Raw genomic sequence first — 27,627 nt, 5'->3', positions numbered from 1 at the left:
TCGCTAGAGCACAATTTTCTAGCCAGCTCCTTCTCTTTTCTTTAGAGCGAGCGACGTCCACCCGACCGTCAGAGCAACCGCAATCGGGCGCACTCGGCAAAAAGATAAGTGAACGTTGATCGGCTGAGCAGTGCACTCGGAAACCGAAATGATAAAAGTGTTATTCGTTCTCTGCTCTGATCTGTTTGCGAGGTGTTGGACAAGCATGAAGATAACTTGGAGAATTTGTAATATTTTAGTCAGATATTCAACTAGGATTGAAAACAATTAAAGAAAATTAAATTATTATTGCATTTTATTTAATTTACTGAAGTTACACATATTCATCCTTCATATTTTTAAGTCAAGTTGCTATTGCTTGATTTCACAATTCGAACAACGGATTAAAAAATATTACAAGTTATGCAATTATTCAATTTAACAATAGTTTTCGTAATTTATATTTCTGGCTATTTTTATTCTTTTTACAACAATTGCTCTTAAACCTAGGTTAAATTCATCGACTTCAAGATCTTTTGTTTTGAGATTGAAAGATTTAAGAAGGACATACAGTTTTGAAGATACGAATTAAGATAAAATTAAATAAAAATTGATAGTCGCATACAATTTGTGAAGGAGAAAAAGGCAACTCTTTGAAAATGGAAAGATGTTTAGTTCACTACGAGTTGGTCTACATGAAAAGGTGCGCGTCAGCTTTCTACGACAGTGCTGTTCGCGTAGTGTTAGGTAAAAAGAGGCACATCAGTCCACCGCTTGCCAGCAATACGGCCACGATGAAGGTTGGCGCAGGACAGTACATGTCCAGTAACGTGGCTATTACCACGTTGCCGAGAATACCTCCGAAACGTGCTGCAATCATCGATATGGCTACACCCGTTGCTCTGTGAATTGATAGACAAAAAATGTTAACTCTTTTTATCAGTAGTTTTTTAGTTTCATATTACCTCAAATTCGTTGGGAAAACTTCAGTTATGAGACAGTCGAGCGATGCGTTACCCATCGAAATCACACCGCTGAAGACGGCCGACACGGCTAGATTCTGGTGCTTGTTCGTTACGAAGTACATGGAAGCCGAGCACATTCCGGCCGACATGGTACTGAACACGAGGAAGAATTTTCTGCCCAATTTGTCCATTCCCAAAACGGCAAAAACGTTGGCTGGAAGTGCGGCGGCGACCGTAATCAACGATTCCAAGAAGACTGAGCTTGGAATCGATGCCGAACAGACTCCTGCATCGGAGTGCGACCCTAGACTGACTACGTAGTTTGTGACCTGACATACGGAGGCTTCTTCAACATCTGGATGTGCACGGGTGAATTCGTCGAAGCGGTTGAACAGCTCCGGGAACCACATCATCAGTCCGTAGTAACCGATGTGGAATGTGAGATTGATCGTGATGGAAATGATGGTAAACTTGAGAATCGGAGATCTGAACAGCTGACGACTGTTGTCCAAGATGTTGTACAACATGCGCTTGTACTTGTTTTTGATGGGTTTCTTGACTTCTTCCAGTTCGTTCATTAGTTTATCATCGAGCACCAGCTCCTTCACCGGGTACAGGGCAGCCGCTTTACCCGTATTTGTAACGTAAATACCGCGGAAGATGGCAAGTGCCTCCTCAAATTTACCCTGCGATAGCAGAAACTTGGGAGATTCCGGTAGATAGAGGAGCAGTCCAGCCACGATGAACGACGGGATCGAACACACCATAAGGAAAATACGCCAAGAGTTGAAGGTGAAGCCAGCGGTGTGAATGCCAATATCTGTAGGTGGTAGAGAGAATTGAATAAGACATTAGGTACTTAGACAAAAAAATCAAATTAACAAATTTCACAAACTTACTGCTAGGAATGATAAGCCATGCCAGTCCGGCGACAAGAAGGTTTCCTATCGTCCAGAAAGCTGCCATGAAGCTCAACATGGATCCTCGTTTGGCTTTAGGTTGGAACTCTGCAAAATAGGACCATATCACAGGTCCACTACCACCAAGTCTGAAATGGAAATGGTTTGTTAGTTATTTCTCTTTAGTTGATCGAAGGAGTCAACACTTACGCAGCACCGTTGAGGAAGCGGAACACCATAAACACCTCATAGGACTGTGAGAACGAGGACGCGACGATGCAGAAGGCGTTCATGATCGAGATGACGATCAGCACCTTCTTCCTACCCAGCGAGTCGGCAACGCTTCCCCAGACATAAGCTCCAACCATCATGCCAATGAAGATAATCGAATTGAGCCATCCTTTGGACTGAGTATTCAGATCGAGATCGCACTGAGCCGACGGCAGGATGAAGGACATCGAGATGACGTCCATCTCCTCGCTGGTGCTCACGAGACCGCATATTGCTAGTAGGATGTAGTGAAATCTGCCATAACCAGTGAGCTCTATCGCCTGCTCGAAGTCAGCCTTGCTGCCGTAGCCCCGCTCCGGATCGAGCGAGCCCTTCTTCGAGTCGGCTAGGTGCGGGGGCTGGGTCTTGGTCGCAATCTGCAGCGCGGTCTGGCGGAGTTGGTCAACCTTGCTGCTGGGCTGCTCTTTGGAACCGACGCCGTTTGCTAGCCTCTCGTCTTTTACATCGGTATCTGAAATGGTGCGATATAGTAATGATAGAAATTGAATTATACTGAATGAAATTAGTGAATTCAATGTCCTACACAGAAACGAAATTATACGAATAAAATAAGGTTGTTAAAATTTTTCTCGTACGTATGAGAGCCGGGCAAATCCGAGATGGTTTTTTCTCAAAATCCGGCAAAATCTAGACATTTGATTTTCATCATTTTCAACCCAAGATCCCGGAAAATTTCGCAAAACGCAGGTACTAGGAACCCAGGAACAAAAATCAAGTAGATGTACCATTCATAATTGTATAGAAATTGGAAGCACGCGCACTGTCACTTTGACTTTGAACTTCCATAACTTTTTACTCTGATGATATTTTTTGATCAAATTTTCTGCGTAAGTTAGATCAACTATCACACTATTATATCACGGAATTTGAGCTTTCTGAAGATTGTGTGGCCAGAGATACAGTAATTCTACGAAAATCGATCGCAACGCTTTTTATTGAAATTTTGCCTAGTGATTCTTGAAATGTAAAGTTAACATGTCTGAAGTTTTTGAAAAGTTCTATCGATGGGATTAAAAGTTACGCAATGTATAATATTTCAGGCATGAACCTAAAAATGCGATTTCTATGGAATTTTGGAAGATTCATGAGAACAATATCTTTTCCATCCACAAATCAGTCAAATAATTTCTGACAGAAGCAATTAAGAAAAGAAAAAATGAATAAAATATCCATTTGTGTTTTGAAATTAGAATCTCACAAAATTGTTTAAGATTTTTGATTGAAACAGATTTACTGGTTGTTCAACATAAGATATGATTTTCTTATGGATACATTCGTCCAAAATTCTATAGAAATCGCATTTTTAGGTTCATGCCTGAAATATTGTACATCGCGAAACTTTTGATCCCATCGATAGAACTTTTCAAAAACTTTAGACATGTTAACTTTATACTTCAAAAATCTCATTGCAAAATTTCAATAAAAAACGTTGCGTTGTTTCTGAGATATTGCAGTTTGAACGGTGAAAGTCGAAAAAGTCCGATTTTTGTAGAATTACTATATCTCTGGCCTCACAACCTTTAGAAAGCTCAGATTTCGTGATATGATAGTGTGACAGTTTATCTATCTTACGCAGGAAATTTGATCAAAAAATATCATCAGAGAAAAAAGTTATGGACGTTTAAAGTCAACATTACAGAGCGCGAGCTTCCAATTTCTATGCAATTATGAACGGTACTGTACATAAAGCGTGGATCATCTTAGATCTGGACGCACTGTTTATTATACCATAGCGCTTCTAGTTGTCGGATCTGGAATGTTTTGACAATACTTTGTTTTGGAATGTTTCCTCTATCAGTGCTAAAAATTTCAATACGATTCGTAAATAGTCGCGAAGAAAAATTGGAGAAAAAAACAATGATATTTAATAGGAGTTACAGTCATTTGAAGTTAAAAAATGTCATTTGACCCCCTCCAGTACGTTTAGTGCTAATGATCAAAACAATTTCCACAACAATTTTCCTCTTTCAAGCTTTCAATCTTTGAAAGATCAAATCATTTTTTTTATTTGAGACTATTTTCCGAAGCATGGAAAAAACCAGTGTTCTTTTTAAGTCATTTATGAAAAAATAGTACAAATCTAATAAACTTCCATAAAAACTTGAAATTTCAATTTTGATTTTTATGTATGCTCGAAACAAAATTTATGCCTATACATTTAATTTATTTCTCCACAGATTTGCGATTAAAAAAATGGTTCCTAAATTTAAGTCTTATACTAAATTGCCAATTCAGAACTATTAAAAGGGGGAAGCATTTTAATAGATAACATGTTCATACATTTTTTGTGTTTCCCAGAGTTTAAGAGTTGATGTTTATTAATTTGTAGATACCATATCCTAATTTGCAATTAGTTTCCCTCCAACTGCATTAGTTTTTGAGATGCATGCATACTCTTTCAAAATATCCATTCCAAAAAATTGTAAATTCCCCTGGCAACACTAAAGAAATTATGTTCAAGATATTTATATTGATTGTTTGAAATCAATTATCGACTTTCCATAAGTCGGTAGGAAAATTCACAGTAGTTTTTATTTTGTTCATAGGGGAGATGAGGGCATAACGAGCACCCGAGGCATAATGAGAAGTCCATTTTTCTACATAAGTACGTATTTTCTTAAACAAATTTTCATGAGGACTTGTTTCGTACTACCTATAGTATTAATTTTTCACCAAAAAAGAAATATCCTTTTCATATTTACAGAAATATTAAATAATAACCAGCAAGGTTCTCAAGTGACGAAAATATTATAATTTTTGAGCACCACCAAATAAGCTTTTATGACCTTTAAATCATCTTGATCTGAAATGTACGCACTGCAACATGATCTACACATTGTTTTTCAATTTTCAGCATCATAAAATTTTTGATTTTTCACTTTAATCAATTGTAAAACGCGTTTTTACTTTAATTTGTTCACTAGAGGCGAACAGAGCACTTTCAATGAAGGCATATTGAGCATTTTCTGCCGGGGAATCTAGCAGCGAATTCGACTCGATGAAGTCGATTGAGTAATAGAGCTACAGCTTAACTTGTATCGTCTGACGATTTGGCCTATTGGTAAGATGTCGGAGAGGTAATCAGTAGACTCGAGTTCGATTCCTGTTCGAGGGGTTTTTTTTTTGCACATACCATTCATGATTGATTTTTTTTATTGTTATATTATACGGCTAATAGCATCAAAGCATCATCCGTCAAACAAAACACCAGAAACATAATGTATGAACATGTGTTAATTCTTTGAATTCTACAAACAGACCTAGATTATTTTGTTTTTGCTTTTTTTGATGAATCTACGCCTCACCGTTTAGTGCAATCATGATCATAAATAATTAAAGAAGAAAAAAAAATCACCTCCACCAGGAATCGAGCTCGAGCCTACTGATTATCTCTCCGACATCTAACCAATAGGCCAAATCGTCAGACGATGCAAGTTGAGCTGTAGCTCTATTACTCAATTGACTTCATCGAGTCGAATTCGCTGCTAGATTCCCCGGCAGAAAATGCTCATTATGGCTTCATTAATGGTGCTCATACTGCCTCGGGGGGTTTCTCATTATGCCTCTACAGTGACTGGTTTTCAGCTTTCGGCAAAATTTTTTAAAATGCATCTTTAAACGTTTTTATCTACTTTTTCAAGTTTCATCCAATTAGACAATAGACTATTTGAGTGTCGGAACACGAATCAATGATGTAATTCACATATTACAGCTGTTCTCTATGGTTAAATAAGCATTTTCCTTAAGGTGCCCATTATGCCCTCATCTCCCCTACGTTTTGTGAAATATTAGAATTTCACGAAATATTTTTGGGCTTGAGATTTAGCTCAGTTGGCAAGTCTGTTGTCTCCTGAACCGATGTCAGCGAGTTCGAGCCCAAGAGTAAACATCGAACCCAGTTTACTCCAATAACGATCCGCCAACTGCAACGTTGATATAAGTCGCGAATGCCATAAAGAAGGTAAAACGACTATAATCGAAACAAAAAAAAAATATTTTTAGAGGGATTTGAAACCAAAACTGAACATTTGCAATTTTTTTAAAATGAAATCAAAACGTTCTGTGGCGTTTAAAAAAAATCTCCAAAACTTGATATTTTAGTGTTGTAAATTTAAAATGGGCTTGTGATATAGCTCAGTTGACAAGTCAGTTACCTGCTGAGTAGGGCGGTCGATTTTACCAGTTTTTTTTTCAATTCCAATATTTTGATATTTGTAATTGGTAAAACCGATAAAACCGGTAAAACCGTTTTTTTTCCAAAGTATATAGAATTCATGAAAAGGTTTTGTCTAATAGAAGAAGTAATGGCATAAAATGTTCAGAATTTGTAACGCAATATATTTAGCAACATTTTCAATTGAAAAAGATGATAATATGCTATTAAATTTTCCCTAAGTCATAAATTTACCATCATTTACCATAATCATAATATTTATCACCATCATTTTATTACTATAACTTCGCTGTGAGGTTGCCGAAATCATATTTGTTTCATATAATTTTAAACAAATTTTTATGCTATACTCTGTAAAAAAGTATTCGGATATTTACTGACAGATTCTACCGATTTAGTAAAAGATTTATGAGTTATATGAAATTGATATACAAAATAATTTTTTGGTAAAAAATGACTTAATTTGATTAACAAGACAAAACACGAAACACTGTCACAAAATTTTTGGTTAACTTACAGAATTACAGATTTTTGTTGTCCAAAATATAGATGTTTTCCCCGTAACATTGGTCGTGAAAGCATTCAATTCAGTTTGTCTTTCCAAAATTGAAACGATCAAATTGGAATTCAGATTTATTAAAGAATCGGTCAATATTCAACCATAAATATAGTTGTTTGGATCTGATGCGTACGTTCTGTTGTTGCTATAAGAATGTTGTAAATTTATAAAAACTTTTTTAACTGCTTTGTCTGGGAAAAGAGATCGCTTCAACAGCGTTAAAAATAAAAACAACAAAAATAAAATACGGTGAAGAAATATTAAATTTCTTGTAGCTGTATCTGTAGCTGTATTTTTTGAGTCATTGTACATTTGTATAGTCTTTAAATATTGTGGAGCGTTAGCTGAATAGCTGAACTGAAAAGTATTAAGAAAACATGGAAGATATCATCTAATAGAGAGAGATGGCGGCTTGTCATTGCTTTTTTGAACGCCACTATAGTTTTGATTCAAAAATCTACATCAAAAAGTTTTAGCTATAATCAAATCTCACAAGAACCTTGCAGTGCGGTTTATTGAGTTTGAGATTTTGAAGCTTATTGATGAGAATTTGACTCATTTGTACATTTTGTACTCCTACATATTTGGTAAAAACAACTTGTTCTACTTGTTTCTATTTTATTACAATGGCAAAGCAAGACGAAAAATTGAACGGAACTACCTGTTTTTTACTATCCAAAAGCCGGTATTTCCTGAATTGTTAAAATGGACGGTTTTACCGGTTTCGGTAAAACCGGTCTGACCACCCTACTCCTGAGCCGATGTCTGCGAGTTCGAGTCCAAGAGTAAACATCAAACACAGTTGTTCCGGGTAAGAATTTCAATAACTGGCCGCCAACTGCAAAGTCGCGAATTCAATGACGATGGTAAAACGACTATTGTCTGAACAAAAAAACCAAAGTGAGTATTCCAGATTGACCAAGTTTTTCCAGGCTTTCCAGGATATTCATTGTAAAATATGAGAAAAAATTGAAAATTATTGATTTTGAGGATTGGAAGAACTTAAGAATACTCAACAATAAACTTTGGGGCCGTTCACTAATAACGTAAGCACGATTTTGGAAATTTTCAACCCTTCCTCACCCCCCCTGGTAAGACAAAGTAAGATTTTTCAGAACCCCCCTCCCCCCTAGTAAGATCTTACGTTTATTTTTTTCTTTGAGAAATTTTGACATCCAAAAATAGCTTGAAAATAGCAAAGCAAATCACTTTTTTAGAAAAATTAAAAACTGTATCTGAAAAGCACAATCTGTACAAAACAACAGATGAAATGTCGTTTATGACATTGATAAGATTAAAGAAAACGTTATTCAAGACGTAGCATGTTCGAGGTAACAATAATCTTCAATAAATTTCCACCATCGAATAAACAATATAAAATCTAAATTCCGATTAAAAAAAAAAAGAGATCAGGTTAGCACAAGGTACCATAAAAAATTGTAATGTTTTCGGGTGTTGTGGCATAACGAGCACCCGAGGCATAATGAGAACTACGCTTTTCTACGAAAGTGCGTATTTTCTTAAATAAATTTTCATGAGGATTTGTTTCGTACTTCCTATAGTATTAATTTTTCACAAAAAAAGCAATCTCCTTATCATCTTTACAGAGATATTTAAAAAAAAAACTAGCTTGGCTTGGTTCTCAAGTTACGAAAATATTATAATTTTTGAGCACCACGAAATAAGCTCTTATGATCTTAAAATAACCTTGATCTAGAATGTACGCACTGCAACATGATGTACACATTGTTTCTCAATTTTTACCATCATAAAATTTTTGATTTTTCACTTTTATCAATTTTAAAACACGTTTTTACTTAAATTTGTTGACTAGGGGCATATAGAGCACCATATTATCGAGGCATAATGAGTATTTTCTGCCGCAGAATCTAGCAGCAAATTAAAATTGATTTATAGAGCCACACCTTGACTAGTTTTCATCCGACGATTTAGCCTATTGATAAGGTGTCGGAGAGGTAATCAAAAGACTAGAGTTCGATTTCTGTTCGAGGTGATTTTTTTCCATTCACAATTCATGATCGATTTTTTTATTGTTACATTATACGGCTAGTAACATCATCCTCCGAACAAAGCACTTAATGTTTGAGCGTGCGTGAATTGTTTGTATTCTACAAACAGACCTAGATTATTTTGTTATTGCTTTGTTTGATGAATCTACGACTCACCTGACTTCATCGAATTAAATTCGCTGCCAGATTCCCCGGCAAAAACGCACATCTTGCTCTGATTAATGGTGCTCATACTGCCTCAGGGGGGGTTCTCATTATGCCTCCACGGTGGCTGGTTTTCAGATTTTGGCAAAAAAATTTAAAATGCATTTTTTAACGTTTTCATCTAGTTTTTCACGTTTCAGCCCGTTAGGGAATAGGCTTTTAAAGTGTCTGAACATGAAACAATAATGTAACCTCCATATTATAGCTATTTTCTATGGTTAAATAACCGTTTTCCTTAAGGTGGCCATTATGCCCCCATCTCCCCTATTGGTGCAAAAATGTTTAACGACATTTACGTTGTCAACTAACCTAAAAGCTCAGACTCATTTCAGCAGTAAGCGATAAAGTTTTGAGAGTTTTTTTGGCAAATCGTTTGTCAGATTTAGAGTTGGTAGTGTCCATTTTCTGGATGAAGTCATTTTCGAAATATTATGGATTTAAATCGTGGTGTCACATCGCGCCATTTTCCTTTTAGTTTCTAAAATTTTCTCCATTAAAAAGATTGTTATGATAGAAAGCGAAAACCGATTATCTTTTTTAATAATGTGATTTAGTGTTTTTGATGGCTTGTTGGTTTGAATTGGTTCTCTATAAATTTTATAGAACCAGCAATTTTTTTAATCCATTCAAAGACATTAATAGATAGGTAACATAAAATCGAAATAAACCAGCAAATAGGAAGTGAGTAAAGAAAATCTGAGAAATACGGTTTCGTATGGCTGTGGCTGTGACGAATTATATCAATGTAACATTTCTTACGTAAGATTTTTGAAAACCCCCCCTACCCCCCTACTAAGAGATCGTAAGCAAATGTGAGAACCCCCCCACCCCCCTTATGTGCTTACGTAATAAGTGAACGGCCCCTTTATAGTCAAGTAAAATTATAATAATTTAACTTTTGGTGTTTTGAGCGTAATTTTGGAGCTAATTTCATTCAAATAATCACAAAAATAAAAAAGAAGAATCAAAAGGAATGATTTCTTCTTTAATGAGTTTTGGAAAACTTTCCGCCCGGTAGTGGCAAACGTTCGTTAGGTAAATTAGAGCCTAGAAAACACAACATCAATGGATCATACTTACACTTTGAATTACTGGAATCGGTTTCACTTTCTACCATCCTATGTAGACGCTAAGTTTGTTTTTGATCTGCTGTCCTTCCGATGAAGAAAACCAAAGAAAAAAAATCACGTGTCAGCCGTGCGGTGCTGCTTAAGTTAAACTGATCCTACGATTGTCGAACTTCCTCCCGAGAGCCTGCAATGAAATCGGAACGAAAAAAAAAACAATATTATAGTAAATCAGGCGCCGACGGATTTAATGGAAATCAAAACGATTAGATCGAGATGCGTAATTGCGTTCTGACTGTTTAATTCAAGTGGCTTAGCGGTTGGCTATAATGATTACGATTTTCTGTGTGACAAATAGCACCTGCCACTGATCATTGCCGATCTGTTGTTGTGGTGATTAAAACTGTGGTTAACAAGCGATTGTCAAACTAATGTGAAAATAATACCGGCAATCAGTCAAAATTGCAAACAGTTCCATGTACCTTTTAAGGCCAATGGAGGTTGGTGGTGTTTGAATAACTTTAAACCCTATGGATGTGTTTCAAAAAATAATTTTCAATTTAAAAAAACGTGTCTGGTGAGTACAATTGATAAAACTGGTAAATATGCGTAGCATTAATAATAAGCTTCATGAACCTAAGAAGATGCTTAAACATTTAAACTCTTTTTAACTGTCAAATAACCTGAGGATTGGTTCCGGTTCCGGAGATGCAGTTATAACCGGATCAGGTGCTCGCTTTTTGATTGAGCATACATTTCCCCTTGCTTACCCACACCGACCGTAGCGAAATATTCTATTCATTTTGATTCATTGCGTTTTGCCAGAAAAAGCTGGTTCATTCTCGTCCCAAAGAGATCCAACCTGTTAAGTTGACTCAAGTGGTTTAAGTCAACCGTTTCCTGATCGCAGCTTCCCCCATCCGTTACCGGAGGAGGATATTGTTTTGGTTGTGCTCTGCTCAATGGGGTCACTACCAGGCTGGAAGAAACGCAGAACGATAACTTCTGGCTCTGTCTCTGGCTCTCTGGTCTAAAGACGCCGTCCTTCGAATACCGGTAAGAGTATTAATCCCGCGCAACGACTTATGAGTATGTTGCTGGACTTTAATGACAAATAACACCGGAACAGTGCGACCTTCTACGGGCGTTGCGTTTCGCACATTGCTAGCATATTAGCAGCCAGCAGCTTCTTGATTTGCGGGCCTGCCTTTTGGCGAGTAGGTACTTACTTCTTTTTTTTCGATCATGTTACTGTTGTGGGTTTTAGTAATTAACAGTAATCGAGTGAGAGTCATCTCCGAAGTCAGTCAGAGTTTAACACTAGAAGGACCGGCAAATTGAATATACCTATTCGGACCGTGACCAGTCAAAATGACTGGTAAAGGGGAAATTTTTTCTATCAAAATATTTTTCACTTTTTTCTTTTGAAATTATTTTGTTATTAATTCGATAACATTTTTGTTATAAAATTGAAATATTTTTTCACCATGGGTGCCCGGAATCACCTCAGTTTGGCATAGTTGACGAATGCGTGTATGTCATAAAATGAATATGTCAAATAATTATCAAAAAATTAAAACACATTATAAATCTAATAATAAAAACATGTTAGATGGCTATGGTTATTGACCATGGGTGCACGGTTTCACTTCAGTTTTGTTTTAGTCGATATTTTCTAGCATCCATCGCTCTGAAATTTTTCAACCCGATGCCTATAAATTATACCTGATATTGTAGGTTTTGAAGCATATTTTTTATATAAGTAGAGCAATTCACCATGGGTGCACGGATTCACCGCCATTCATCCAAATTCAATTTTTGGCAGGTTAAAGGTAAAGAATAAACACTTTTAAAGATTCAAATGAAAATTTTTGTTATATACATGGTTTTTCACTATGGGTGCACGGACTCATCGCGTTTTAATAAAATATTGGACTTTTTACAATTTTTTAAAAGCATTATTACAAATCTTAACTAAACCAAAGTCGAAACCATGTCTTTCATGTTGAGTCATAATGATTTAAATAAAGATTTTTATTTTAAGCTCCGTTTTTTCATTCCTGGAAAAGAAATATTTCAATTATATCTTGAAATAATAAATTTATTTATTTATTATTAAAAAACAGATTTTTGCCATCGTATATTTATCTGATAAGATCTGATCAACATTCAAGAAATAAGAAAACGGTTATGATGGATCGAGTGAACTTAAGGAATTATATGCATCAAGTTATGTGGTGCGACAGAAAACAGTGGGAATAAAAATAATGAATCAACATTGTCAAATGTACACATTGATTTGTTTTTCCTTAAAAGTTTTTTGATTGACTAATGTTGCATTTCAAATGCCTATCATATCTAACTCAAAAATATGTTGTGTTCTGAAGCAAGTTGAAAACTATTTATTTCTATATAATTAACAACGGCGAATTTACAGCCATTCCGTGCACCCATGTTGATATATCTTAGCGCCTATGTGGTCTATCAGATAGACTGGCGTGAGTCTAGTCTAGGTATGCCAGGTGTACTGGGTTCGATTCCCGGTATCGGCAAGAAAACTCTAGGGTTGAAACCCCGTAAGTTGCCGACAGGTAAGATGTGTTTCCTTTTATTATAAGAATGTTCAATAAGAATGTTCAATCAGTTGCCAGCTTTATACACGGGTGCCAGAATACCTGTAAGTGAACTTGCATGGGAAATTTGTCGAACCTAATAATCTAAGAATTCATGTGAATACATACTTGGGCAGAAACTGCGGTGAACCCGTGCACCCATGGTGGATAACCAACATATGAAAAATAATCAAATATACAAAAAAATCATTAAAATTGTTCAGTTTCATAGCTTATGTCTCAAATTTGAATAAATAAGTACACAATTCATAATTATTTTACTCATACTAGTTTAGTATAAAACATATATATCACCTAAAATTACTCGATTACTCGAATGGACATGTATTAAAACTAACATAACTTTTACAAATCTTGATGAAATTTCGCCAAATTTTGACAGAAAGTTCGATTATAATTGAGCAGCAAAACAGACCAAAAAAATTGGGAGTCAAATGCTTGAAGCGCCACACAGCGACCAATCCGAGAACTTTTTCTTCAAATAATCACGACTTCACATCGAAAATCAATAATTTCATAACGAATGACACATTTCTGCCCACCATAAATCAACTAGGACTCATTGTCTTGAATGTAGCTTGCAAATGAAACCAAAAGCAAGCGAAAAAAATGTATCTTGTTTGAGTTATAGGGTTGTGAATTTTACCAGTCATTTTGACTGGTCACGGTCCGAGTGTCCATGGCGAAATTTTTCTCGCTTATTAAAAGAGCTAGTGGAATAAAAAATACACAGTTTTGTAGAGATTCAAAATTCATGAAAAGTCGTATTTTTTGCGAATTTTTATAGCGAAGTATTTAAAAGATATTCAACAAACAAAGTGTCCAACCAGTCATTTTGACTGGTGCGGTCTTTCTAGTGTTAAGGGTGTGTTACAGATTGTTTTGCTTATGCCCTTGATGGATCTTTTGGAATAATAAAACTTTTTGTAAATAATGATTTACAAGAAACACTGGAAAATGTTTTTTTTTTGTAAATTAGGTCCAAATTAAACATAAGGACTAAAAAACTAGAACTAATTCTGCTCTCACATCAGCTATAGAGCATGCTTCTGTGCATTAAAGCTCTTTATTAGCTCTGTGAGCCAGGCTCAGCGAAATCAACTTCTGTGCTAGTAAAGAAACTGGTATAATCCTATAAAAGCTAATATAGTGCTTGTATAGGATTATAGAAGTTTCTGCACTAGCACAGAAGTTGATGCAGCATTGGTTGATGAGCAGGTTGACGAGCAAAATGCTGGAAAAATGCAAATGCATGATACTGAGTTTTCGGCAGTTTTCCTCTTGTTAATAACTTACTCATACGTATTTACTCATACTTCCCCCGAATGAAATTTTATCCATGATTTTTTTTTTTCGCTGAAGGTGAACTGAAATCGAACTCATGACATTTAGGGCTCCGACATTTTTCAGCGACTCTGCTTGTGAACCTATAAGGCCCGCGCAAAATCTTTGAAAAAAAAGCCTACCTATTTGAATCAATTTTTTTCTTTTGCCGAAGGCTATGTGTATGTATTTCTGATAGATGATCAATTTAAAATTTTGTGTCTAAAAACAGTATTGAAAACTAAAACTTTTCAACACAGATTTTAGTGTCGAAAAAAACTACTCGGTAGGAAACGTAGGCCTTTATACAACCAAACTTTGTTTTGAAATACAAATGTAAAATCAAATTTGTAAAGTATGGGTACCTACAGAACATTATGTTTTGACTTTTGCTTGAGTGTTTATATTGTCAGTACTTTTTTAAACGGACTCCTATTTATTTGATAAAACAGTTGAAAACGATTTTCTATACTATACGATCTTCTACTCTATACTCAAGCAAATCGCATGAAGAAACACAAACTGGATTTTAAATTTGATAGTTTTTTAATTATATCTACATACAGTTCTAGTTGTTCAAAAAATAATGTACATGGATAAGGGTGGATCGGGAAATAAGGAGAATACTGCTTATTGGTTATTTGCAATCAAAAATTTAGTTGATTATCATAAGATTTCAGGTGTGATTTGAAATCATCACAATTGAAGTTGCCAGAATTATTCTCACAAGTCTCCGGCCCGGATAAATCCGAGTTATTTTATCTAAAAACCTGAAAATATCTGGGTATTTCTGGGTAATGTCTGGAAAAGTTTGGTAAAAATCCAAGATTAATTCAATAAAAATCAAGAAGAAAAAACGTGACACATTTTTTTTTCATCGAAACACATCAGCGGATTTACAATCATATTTTTTTTATTTCAGAAAACCGTTTTTAATTATTTTGATAAAACTTGCTCAAAAAATGTCGTTTTTGGATGCAAACAAAAAAACTAAATCTGATTTTTTTGTCTGATATTAATTAAGTGAATAAATCCGAGCTATTTTCAGTGAAATCCGGGTAACCAGACCGGCCGGATTTGTCCCAAATGTTGTGTCAAATATCCGGTCAAGTTCGGGTAAATCCGGGCAATCTGGCAACCTTAGTTTAGAGTCAGAAGGGCACAGTGGAAGTGCTCATATGATATTTTAGAAAAAAAAAACAGCCCGATCACATTGAGGTAGTCAGAAAATTCATAAATTTCTTCAGTTATTTTTAATAAGCTTAAAACATGTGTTTTTCACTTTACCCAGAGAAAGGGTTAGTTTGCAACAAACTTTGTTTTTAATGAAAAATCTAAGGAAAATCTACAAATATTTACTCATACGTGTGTAAAAAAATATCCGAAAAAAATTTACACTATTTTGTCACTGCAGCTGATATAAGAAAAAGCGTGAAGGTGACACATACATTTAGGAGTAAACATAATTTGAAAAAAATCATTCTGTTTTAAGCTAATTTTTTTACAGAAAAAAAAATTCAAAAGGCGTTACATTTCGATGCATCTTACCACAAAAAGGTAACTGATCTGATTTTTTTTTTTATAGGAAAATGCGATGATTTTCTCAAGAAATACATATTACCAACATTGTTTGGTAAAAAGTATTCAAACCAATATAAAGTGGAAGAGTACTTTTGTATTACATTGAGCCAATGGACTGAGTCGATTTGGGGTCATTTCAGAATTTTTCAAAAACTTTCAAAGTTCCTAATTCCTGGCTCGAAAACGTTTCGGGAAAATTGCTTATATAGGATTTTTGTTCGTCTCTATTGCATTGCAAAAAAATTAACAAAATATTTTTCACAAGGAAAAACGTATTTTAAGTTCGTAATGTGTATAAAAACACCAAAATATGGGTGGCCCAAGATACCCCACAAAATGTGGCCCATGATTCCCAACAAGCTATGATTTGCAAATGGATTGCTTTTGTGCGACTTATTGATGTTTCATCAAAAATTCCTTTTCCACGTGAAAGAACATGACAAAACTTATGATCGTATGAGCATATTTTTTGTAATGTACTGTAGGTCTCCCACGCATGCAATTTGCGGATGCTTGTTTAATTATATAAGTACATTTTTCTATTTTTTTTTTACGCATTTTTCTACGCTGGTTAAATAAAAGAAAAATATGATATGTACATAAGTCAACAAAATATAGAAAAACATGCTTATGCAAAGCGACGACGATTACAGTTAGATTGAGATTTTTACCCCAACACTCAGCTGAGATATTTAGAGTGGCCCACTTTACCCCACTCTCCCCTACCTAAATTTTAACTTTAATTTTGTATTAAATATTTTGTTCTAAACAACAGACCAAAAAATTAGAACAAAAAATTCGATTTTACCCTTACAAACATAAAAGTTAAAATTTACGTATGTAAACGTTACTTCAAAATTCTACCAAACATCATGGATGGGTTTTGAACCAAAAAAAAAAGCATTCAATACCCCAGGGTTTGAGAAATTCACAAATGACCTCATATCGACTCAGTCTATTGACCCCATCCATCATACTAGGTAATGGTTTTTACGGCATCATAAAATGTTAAAATTAGGACAACCATTGCTTGATTTTTCAGTTTTTTATAGGGATCAAAAATTTGAAAATGCTATGCTAAGATTTAAGAAAGTACGTCATTAATACTTTGTAATCAATGATCTAATGCTAGAAAAAGTTTAAGGAATTAGGTTGATTTATCCAGTTAATGAAGATTTTTTTTACAAATTATCTTATTATATATTAATTAATGTGAAATGTGAAGATTTGAATAAAGTTTATTCTAAAACAATTCGAATTGAAAATATATTTAAAAAAAAAAATTTCATAATGTGATAAAAAGCCTACGTTATTGGAGTTGTATTGTTAAAAAAATCTACGTCTTTTACCAGAAGTATTACAAAATCTCATTTTTGTTGAGCATTTTCCATATACCTCGTATTGGAGATATATGAATGGAATGTAAGAAGTAAAATTTTTTCACTTACAACTGTCTAAAAAATATTCCACAGTTGATTTTCTTAGCATCGCTGTGCCGACTTGCATTACAATTACAAATTGTTGTTTGACATATTTCATATAACCTTACACCCCGTCATTATTTGCATAACACATAAAACACTTGAGAGGGTTTTTTTTCCAGGTCCAAATTTTCTACAGTGAATTTGATAAGAAACAAAAACTGATTGAAATTAAGTGCTTTTCATCGATTTTATGCCGATAATGGGACTAAAGTGGAGCAACCGATGTGTGTGGAAGGATTTACAAGACAGGCCAGGGCCATAAGCTAGGAGTGTCAACGACGGCCAATCCGACAGGCGGTCAGTAATTGCGAGCGAGCTATTCAAGAGGCGGAAAGTTGCCCCCAAGCTAAGTATTCAAAATCTACTTTCACATCTTAGCTATTGAAAAGACTTTCTTTGTTGATAAGTCGTGAATTTTTTCATAGCTAGAATTCCACTTATTTTTTAATGTTTGTTTTTACAAAATGAAGTGGTTTTTATTGACTGGAAAGGTTGCCTCGACATTTGTTGCAATTTTTCTTCTATGTGAAATGTTCTTTTCAAAACAGTAAAACTATTATTGGAACATCAAAGATTTAGTTGAAAACTTATTTTATTCATTTTATTGTCTAATCTCTTTATTGAGATTGTAAAACATGTTATTTTTTACTGATGAGTAAGAATAAATGATATAATTGAGGTTAGTGAGAAATGCTACTATAAATTTTGAAAGTTCAATATTTGTTACAATTTTGTTAAAGTACATTTTAAAGAATCTGATTCGTAATAAATATGTATATGAGGAAAATAATACTTAGTTCGAAAATGTTTATGTACCTATCAGGGGATAGTTAAAAAATGATAAAAGATTTCGATACAGGTAGCTATTTTTCGTTTTTTTTTCTCGAAGGTTTCATCAATGTTTTCTTAATTTTTATCAATTAAAATACTGATTCGTTTTTCAAATTTTAATACTAATTTATATTCAATTCTCGAGATTGTTGTCAATAAACCTCTCTGTCAGTTAACTCACTGCATCACTGTCAGGAAACTTTAAAAGTATAGGAGGATCAATCATAAATGAGTCCATTTTTTAATTTTGTTTAAAGTCTAAATTTTTCATAAATCTACATACGTTTTTTAAAGTTTCACCATTTTAAATTTTGTAAAATTTTTGTATTGAAGCCTCATTAGAGCTAGGAGTTTCAGTAGGAAACTTTAGGAGCATAGGAGGTGTAGGACAAATTCATTACCCGTAATGCTGGCCTAGCATCTCCCAGGGTTTGCCTTCCCCAACTTTACCTTTCCTAATCTTCCCCACGTTTATGGGTGGATCGTAGAGATCTCTGCATCTACCGTTTAAGTAAACGTGAGTCACTTAAAGCGACTAATATACCCTTCCCTCTCCCTACACAGTCCGCAGGGTTCGGCCAGGGCACCTTCAACATTCTGTGGGAGCAAGTTTTTCAATTTAAGAGATTCTACAGTCTGAGGCAACGAATTGGAAGATTTGCTTCTTTTGAAATTACAAGTCAGGAAGTGTAACATCTTCTAGAAAAGAAGGTGGTGCAATTCAATAGACTGTTATTTCATAAAACGGAGAGTTGACGAGTAGCGCCAACCGAAGTTTTAGGCGACTGTTTATGCGAATGCGAATGCGAATGCGAACACATAAAACACTTGAGAGAGTTTGCTTAGAAATTTTGAAAAATAAAACACGTACAAGGGTTATTCCTTAAAGGAGCAAATCTGCGCAGAACTGGATAGAAATTTAGTTTTATAGTGGCTCCAGAGAGCGATTATGCATATTCTTTAATAGATTAATCACTTCGCTTCGCTGGTTCTGTATATCAGTTTTGAAACAGTATTCAGTAGCAATGGCAAAAATGTTCAGTCGTTTTTGGTAATTGGACTGCAAACCAAATTTTAATTTTCTTCCAAATTCAATTAACAAAAAATAAGAACGTGCACGCATTAAATATAAGACCTTCCGATACGGTTTGAAAATCCTGCGACGTACATTTGTCTCTCTCGCTGAAGTAAATATTGGAAATAGAAAAATGTAAAATATCATTTTGAGTTCTGTACAGAGGGACATAGCTACATATTTAACACTAGATTTACAGAACTTTCCAAATAACTTTACTCACCACTAACTAAGAGATTTTTTAAAAGCATCGGCCTCGGCTTTAGAGGTTAGAAATGAGGAAATGGAGAAGCGAGTTGTGTATGATCGAATAGTTTCAAAAATCTGCCTCGCGAATGTTTTGGCAAAATTTCTTATAGAGAAAACAAAAACAGTATAATCCACAATACTTGGCATTTGGATCGATAGGTCTGGCCAAAAAAGAGAGGAAAAAAAAGAAAGATTTATTGTTTAGTCTCTATCGCATTCAATAGATTTTTTTCAAAACTTTTCGTTTGGCATAAGAAAATTTCACATATAGGGAAAATGTTTTTACAGTCATGAATGTGTTAAAAACATTAAAATATAGGTGATGATACCCAAAGGCTGTAATTTACAAATTGGTTGCGTTTGAGTGACTTATTGCTAATTGCTATTTCATGAAATAAATCCATTACATGAAAGATGAAAACAAAACTACGACCATAAACATATGAACATAATTGTGTTACACTACACAAGTTAACAACAGATGAAAATATTTGCTTACGCAGAGCGATGACGAGGACAGTTGGATTGAGATTTTTATCTCTACACACATCCGAGATAATAAAGTTGGTCTACATTTTCCTATGGCCCACGATAACCCACTGTTCCCTACTAAATCAGGGCTATTTAAACAATGTAAAAACATCGGAACCATGCAGTAAAGGGTTAAGGATGGTTCTTTAACCTAGTGTTAATAAGGAACAAGATTTAAATGAAGAACACTATTCAGTCTACTGGTGTAATGTGTATGTTTAGTTAGTATTGTCACACATGTTGAAAAGCTTTAGTTTCTTCTCTTATGTCGTTGAGTTGAATAACATTATTAATATCTGTTTTCTGAATGAAGAATTAATCTAAATAGATCAACAAAAATTACTCCGATTTGGTTGAATGCAGCCAATATTTAAGCCTAATGTATAATAATCGCTTCCGCTAATCAGTTGATTGTGAAATATGAATGAACTTATTCCTTACTTCCAAAATGTAAACACTATTCATTGATAAACACTGGTAGACTGCCTCGCACATCCACGCAAGCAGAATTTAGATCAGTCACATTCTACCCAAGACAAGTCGTTCTCGAGCCAAGCTGATTGAGTAAAGTACCTAATTGAATAATTTCTCCTAATTAGCCTGGATGCTTGGAACTGATTACGATTACAATCTTAAGCTCGACTAGAGGTCGCTTCGATGTTTGAAGTCGACCGACCGGCTTAACAATAGCTTAGTTATTTAAACTTGAGCAATGCCACTGCCAGTAGTGCACATGAACTTGAACCACTCTTCTTATTTAGGTACTAGGTAGTTGATCTTCTGACGGAGAATGTTCCCATGCGTGGGTTGATCGGATTTTTTGCATTCATGCATTGGGAAGGGAGAATCAATAACCTGTTCAGGGTTGGGTCGGGACAAGGTCTACTTTTTACTTGAAATTCATACTTACGAATTCTTGTCGTTGTAAGTAACATGGTGCATATAATCTATAGAATTTCTAAAATAAAGTTGTTGTTTTCCGGAATTAATAAAAGGGCAACAGTTGTTATCAGATGCTTTTGAATCGTAGAATATTTAAATAGAGCTGGTATTGGCTTACTCGTCAAACGTGTGCTAATATGTTGCAAATTGGAGTAGATATTTAGCATATGTACGTAGTATAAGATAGAGAATTTTTCCGTTACTCTCTTATGAGATTCGAAGCAAAGTATTGGTTCAGCTAATTTATTGGCATATTCGACATGCAAATTATTAGCTCCTTCAGCTGTGATATGGGAATTTTTAAGTTAAAAATCCTGACAGACCATAATGATACAATCTTTTAGGCGTCGAAAATTATAACAATCCAGATTTTTCTGCATGATTTAATTGCTGATTGTATTTATAATTCAATAACTGCCAAATCTTTAGAAAAAATATTGAAAACTGCACTGATAAAATCAGTTAAACGTTTGGTGTTTGATATATTAATAAAAAAAATAGTTTGAAATATTAATAAAAAAAAAGTTACAACTGGTTACACCCATCTCCAGTTTTTCCAGTTCATTTAACATTCAAATTTGCAAAAGGAGCTTTTAATATTGATTCAGATTCAACGACCTCGAGAATTCTTACGATTCTCAAGATGCGAATTATGTACACGTTTTCAATTGGAAATTTTGTATGCTCCATTTGTTCGGTGATCGTTGCATTTTTTGTTAACTTTCTTCTTAAAGACGAACTCTCTGCTTGTGAATTCGTGTTGAAACTGTTTAGAAATATTGTTGCTATGAAATGTTGAGTACAATTGATGTATTTTTTTGCCATAAATAAGGTTCAAATGTCTTTTTTCTTCAATATTTCAAATTCAATAGAAAGGTAAAAAAAACTCTCCGATTTCAATTGTTAAGTCAATCAGAGGTTGTCCTCCCACACAGAAAATCCCAATAAAAGAATCGTTTTTCAGTGCAAATAATAACATGTTTTTACAATCAGACTTAACAATTGAAATCGGAGAGTTTTTTTTGACCCTTGACAGTTTAGAGAAAACGTGCTTCAAAGTTTTCAAAGTGCTCAATTTTTCTTAAATGTATTATTTTTAATTCGAACAGCTTCAATTCAATCGACAAAATGTTAAATAAATTCTAAAAAATCTGAATTTTGCACTACATATAGATTGAGAAATGAAAATCTGTTGGTAATTTAAATAAAAACTGATAATTTTGGCCGCTACATCCTTCTTATCCCTCAATCGCAAAAGTGATTGCTGAATGGTGATTTGATTTCAGCAAAAAATATTTTGTAAAAAGTCTGGCGGACTCCCATTTTATAGAAACATTAAAAAAGAGTTCCGTAAAATGGGGTAGCTTTGATCACCTTTTTTATTCATTATTGAATATTTAGGAAATGGTATGGATGGATAACTTTGATCAGCATGGTTTTTACGTATACCAACATCTTAAACAAATAATTGTTTTTGTGCCATTTTGAAAAGAAGGCGTAAAACATCCATTTTTGTAGATACCGCTGCTGCTTTTTTACGTTTTGTTTCAAAAACATTTATAATCTAAAAATCTACAATTATGCTGCATACAACAGGGGCTAAAATTATAAAGTTTAATAGATATTTTCAGCTACAAAATACAAATGAAATTCTACCTTCATAAAATCCCCTAGAACCTCTCACTGTTCCCATTTTCTTTTTTTTTCTTCAAAGTTAACCATTCGATAGGGTTCCTAGCCACTTGTCCTACACGGACTTAGTCTTGGAAAATGTCCTTGTTTATTAAATATCAAAAATTTATCACTAAATGACTTTCGAAATTGCTTCAAAACTATACATACACAAAGGAAAAATGTTGAAATTTTACATTAAACAATCTGCTTGCTTAAAAATGCTTTGATTTCACCGGAAGAGGTGTTTGTTTTCGAAACCTCGCAAAAATAGATATTTTCCGATTTTGAAATTAAATTTTTATCAACAGCAAAAATTTACAAATTGAAATCAAATTTTGCTTATTTGAAACTCAGGCTTTCAAACGTAGAAAACAGTTTTCAGAAATTTAAACTATAGACTGAGTTATTGACGATTAGGTAAAAAAAAATCATGTTGATCAAGATTACCCAGGTTGATCAAAGTTATTCCAGTTTACGGTCATAAATAGTCAATGAATAGACCATTTGAAGAACAGTTTTCACAGTTTTTCATTTCTCAGCTTATAAAAAAGTTTCACACAATTGTTTGAATAAACAGTAAAAAACTTTCTATATGAAATCCTACACAAAATAATTTTCATAAGAGCGTTTTTTTGTAACATAGATTATTTAGAACATATCTGCATATCTGAAGAACTGCATAGAATATCCACTGATCATGTTTTATAAACAATGTACATGAAAATCATAAAAAGGTTGGCTGAATCGTTGGTTAACACTGCCTTTGATTATCAAACTTTTTAATCTTCAGTTCTCATTTTTTAACTTTGTTTCAATTAAACATCATTTCGAACAATTCTAAACAATTCATATTAAAGTATGCATTTTTTTTAAATACTTTTTTTTCAGATCTTCTACACAAATTATCTCTATGTTCGCAAAAAAAAAAAATAAAAAGGAATACTGAGACGATTTACAGAAGAACCAGAACCACTTGCACTCATGTTTTGTCATTAAGCCACGAATATATTTAATAAGTTGAAAAAAATCTACAGATTTATCAAAGAATTTAACCATTCCATATTATATATGTACCATTTATAAACCATTTCCTAAAAATTTTCAGATTAACGTAAATTTTGCTATTTTTTTTTTTTGATGATTGTTGAAACAAAACAAAAACACAACGCTCAGCTAAATTCTGACCATTAACCTAATGAACCAGGATATTCCCTCATGGCCAGAGACTTCAACGATAAATCAGAAGACGAACTTCTTAGCGAAAAGAATATGCGTGTGATCTTCTTACATAAAGCTTAGTTCTTTTAGAAATGGGACAGTTACGAATGCCTGTATCTAAAAAACCATTCGTTTAAACGAAATACTTTCTTTGAAGAAAAATAAGGTAATGTTATGATCTTTTATGGAAAAATTTGAAAAAAAATATTTACCGTTTTTGGTTAAAGAAATTTCTACTTTATTCTTGGTATCTCCCATTGGCCGGCGCACACTTTTTTCAGTCATGGTATTGATCAGTTTCTCCAACTTATACTTCGTAAAATCTATATTTCAGGTGGCTTCACCCTCCTTCTTCAATTTTTGATACTTTTTGGTCCAATACTTCTCTGCAAACTGGAAACTGGAAGCATTTTAGTGGATACAGTTGTTCCGAAATGAACAAATTTGATTATTTTTGACCACATTTTTGTACGTTTTTTTTCCGGTACCGGTTTTACAGCTTAAGCGCTTTGGAACTATCAAAAAATATATGTTTGAGGTTGGATTTCAATGAGTCATCACTAGGCAACACTATCAGCTTATCGGAGAAAATTGTTTTGGACATTTCAGCGATCTACCCTTAGTTTTTCGTTTATTAAAAATTAAAAATGCTGGTATGAGACTTGACTTCCTTGATGACCCTTAACCGTTGTTGCCGATCATGTGCTTCACTCCAATGCTTGATTTGAACTTTGTGGACATTATTTACAGTGTTTGCATACTTATCCACCACAAAAACTCAGTAATTCTTTGAATAATCAACGGTTTTTTCAGCTATCAATTTGATAATGACGTATTTTAAAGGAAACTGTGCAAAATAATTTTTTTCTTTTTCTCTTGCATCGTACATATCTCAAAAACGCGTAAAGTTTAAATTTTGAAAAAAATAGGTCGAATAGTATTTTTTACAGGCAACAAAATGCTGTCAAAGTTTTTAATATCCAATAACTAGTTAACGAGCTATTAGCAAATGAAAATGTCCCATTTCTAAAAGAACTAAGCTTTACAAGATCTTCTACCAATAATTCAGTTTTTTTTTCATGGTTTTCTCAATTCTAAAAGATCTAGAAGTTGATGTTACTGGAAGAGACCCACATTGACGACTTGCGTATATTGGTTGCGAAATTGGAAAACAGGCAGCGCACAGATTCCGGCAGGATTTCCTCTCGCTTGGCATTTATTTACTAACACAAGAAAAATTTCAACTTTCCAAGTCAAAGATAACAAATCACTATTTTGGATTGACAAATGAGTTATTGTTTAAAGTTCAGTCAGAGACATAAAATTTGTATTTAATTACAACAGGAGAAAAGTTTTTTTTTATATCTAAACTGATGCACCAAATATAAACAGAGTATACTTAAAAAAATCATCAACCTAGAACTTTGTTATATACATTCAAATCGAACCGGTCAATCACTAGTAATATTCTATGGAATCTTAGCTTAGCTTAAGTTGAACCGAAATAATACAAGAATAGTTCAAAATACCTCCATACATTTTTTCAGTAAGAAGAACATGTATTCGATGATTTTCGCTACTTAAACTCTTTACAGGGTTTTCTTCACTAACGCCAAAATTTTCTCAATTGACCTACTTTACTACCACCAATTACTTTAAAAGGGAAAGCAGAGGCATTCTACAGCAAAAAAGACTCTCGGTTTTTACAGCTTTTTCTTGAAAAAGTTTGAACCTGTGTCCCTGGGAGGACCCCTGTGCAGTTTTTTGAGTAAATTCACTGCCAACAACTCAACATCGAATCTCCCGTGACTTACTAAAGCCGTGCTTAGCGGAGCATTTTGGTTCATATCGATTCACGTTTTCGCCCAATCGACCAATGTCATCTGTAAAAATTTGTTTTCGCCTTTTGGTTTTAGGGTCAAGAATATTCGACTGCCAAACTCACAGGTCTATTCTAAAAGGAACATTCCATTAAATCCATCTTGTAGGAAAAACTCTCAACATCATCACGATGTGGTATCGGAGATGACCTGAAAATGAAACTAATAGGGTCTTGAAAGAAATTTACGGACAAAGTGCAAGCGAGCATCGTCGGAGGTATTCGCAACAGACTGAAGGAATGTTATTTATTTGGTCGAGATTAGACCAGACCGAACTGAACGCCAATTTGAAAAAAAATGAGTTATCTAGTGCAGCGGATGCGAAACATGATAAACTAAATATCCAATGAAAATCAGTAAATTATTCCTATTTTTATTATTTCACTAGTAAATTTCAATGTTGCATACAGTGGAAATGGCAAAAATGCGATTCGCCAAAACGAACTGAGAGCCACCTAAGAAAAAAGCATGTTTTGGTTATGCATCAGCCATACTCGTTGGATGCTGATCGTAAAGCGCCTATAAGTAGGCTCCTCCGTTCAGAAAAAAATGTCCAGTCAAATGATAGTGCATGGCAATTTTTTAAAAATGTTGGTTCGACCAGAGTGAACTGGGTACAAACATATTGCTATTTAAATTCAGTTTTCTGCTTATTGTGTAATCATAAATTAACCAGTATAGTCTTGACGGATTTATAATAGTCTAAATGACCAAATGAGATATTTCTCACGTGAGCTTTCATCACGTCGTATGAAACATCTTAAGAATTTACAGAAAACTGCTGCAAAGTTAACAAAACAACTTTAAAATTAGTATTTCCGACCATTTTATTTATTGTCCACGGTCTTCGGCAACTTAATATCATTCAGACTGATTTCTTAATCTTTGCCTAAAATTATCTTTATCTACTTATATTAAAAACGAATCAAACTAAACCTTGATTAAACAACTTACATGATAAGTCAAATGGGTTGTAAAATTCGTTTCTTCCATGATAAATTATTCTTAAAGGCTTAAAATTCCGTAGACAGTTAAATGGAACATAATACAGGTGAAGTTTGTGATACAGCTCAGTTGGAAAGTCAGTTACTTCCTGAGCCGACGTCCACGAGTTCGAGCACATCGAACACAGTTGTACCGGATAAGTTTTTAAATGACTATCTGCCAACTTCAACGTTGATATAAAGTCGCTAATGCCACAAAGATGGTAAAACGACAATAATCGAAAAAAAACATAGGTAATACAGTGTCATTTCGACGAAGTTAGCAGCACTGTTAATATTCCCGGATATGATGTCGAATACAAATAGGCAACGGAGAAGTAAAAACTTATGAACGTTATAAGCTTACTTTGTTTTTCCTTTCCAATTCACTTCCATCGCATTCACTTGGCACCAGAACATAAGCTTATCGAGATCCTGTGGCAGTGACAAACAGTCCGAATAATGTGATATTGAGCGGTGAATTTTTAGATCGTCAGCGTAGAACACTAATTCAGAATCAATTAGTTCAAAACGGTCGATCCTAAACATGTTGAACAGTAGTGGACCCAAATGACCGCCGTGAGGAACTCCAGAAGGAACAGTGAAGTTTTGGGACTTGATTGGACCCTGACTAACCCCTGACTAATCTTTTTTTTTTCAGTTCGTCGATCAGGAGCTTGTGGGGTAGCAGATCAAATGCCTTGGCAAAGTCCACGTATATAGCGAGACAATCACTGATAAAGGAAACATATTTACACCATTAAGTTCGACATAGTTGATTGCTTTTTGCAAAATCTGTGCTAACAAAAAATGATGAAATATTCGGTGATAGAAATTTCAGGTCGAGAAAAATCTAGGAAAATCCCAGTGGGAGACCCTAAAACAGCCGGAAATCTACTATTCGACCAAAGTTAATATGGTTAGTCTATCAAGAAGTCCTAGAGTATCTAACAGTGAGCTAAAATGTGAATAAAAGTTAAGATGATTGAATCTATGAAGGTAAGGAAGTTATCAAGCGTAGGTAGAGGTTTTATTAAGCACTGTTCGAAAATTTC

General features: G+C 34.2%; 1 protein-coding gene across 3 annotated transcripts in view; it reads right to left on the bottom strand.

Annotated features, from left to right (window-relative positions):
- Positions 1-277: 277 nt before the first annotated feature.
- LOC129747818 (synaptic vesicle glycoprotein 2B-like) overlaps positions 278-27,627 on the bottom strand; it is a 97,904-nt gene continuing 70,554 nt past the window's right edge. For all 3 annotated transcript variants that reach the window (XM_055742179.1, XM_055742176.1, XM_055742177.1), the window contains exons 2-6: positions 10,182-10,355; positions 2,054-2,585; positions 1,844-1,992; positions 945-1,764; positions 278-881 (exon numbers count right to left, since the gene is read on the bottom strand). In XM_055742179.1, coding sequence (XP_055598154.1) covers positions 698-881; positions 945-1,764; positions 1,844-1,992; positions 2,054-2,585; positions 10,182-10,218 — 1,722 coding nt within the window. In that variant the 5' untranslated portion in view covers positions 10,219-10,355 and the 3' untranslated portion in view covers positions 278-697. The remainder of the gene's footprint in view (positions 882-944; positions 1,765-1,843; positions 1,993-2,053; positions 2,586-10,181; positions 10,356-27,627) is intronic.

Source organism: Uranotaenia lowii, chromosome 2 (genome assembly GCF_029784155.1).
Source record: "Uranotaenia lowii strain MFRU-FL chromosome 2, ASM2978415v1, whole genome shotgun sequence".
Taxonomy (NCBI): Eukaryota; Metazoa; Arthropoda; class Insecta; order Diptera; family Culicidae; genus Uranotaenia; species Uranotaenia lowii.
This window is presented reverse-complemented; position numbering and strand designations above follow the sequence as displayed.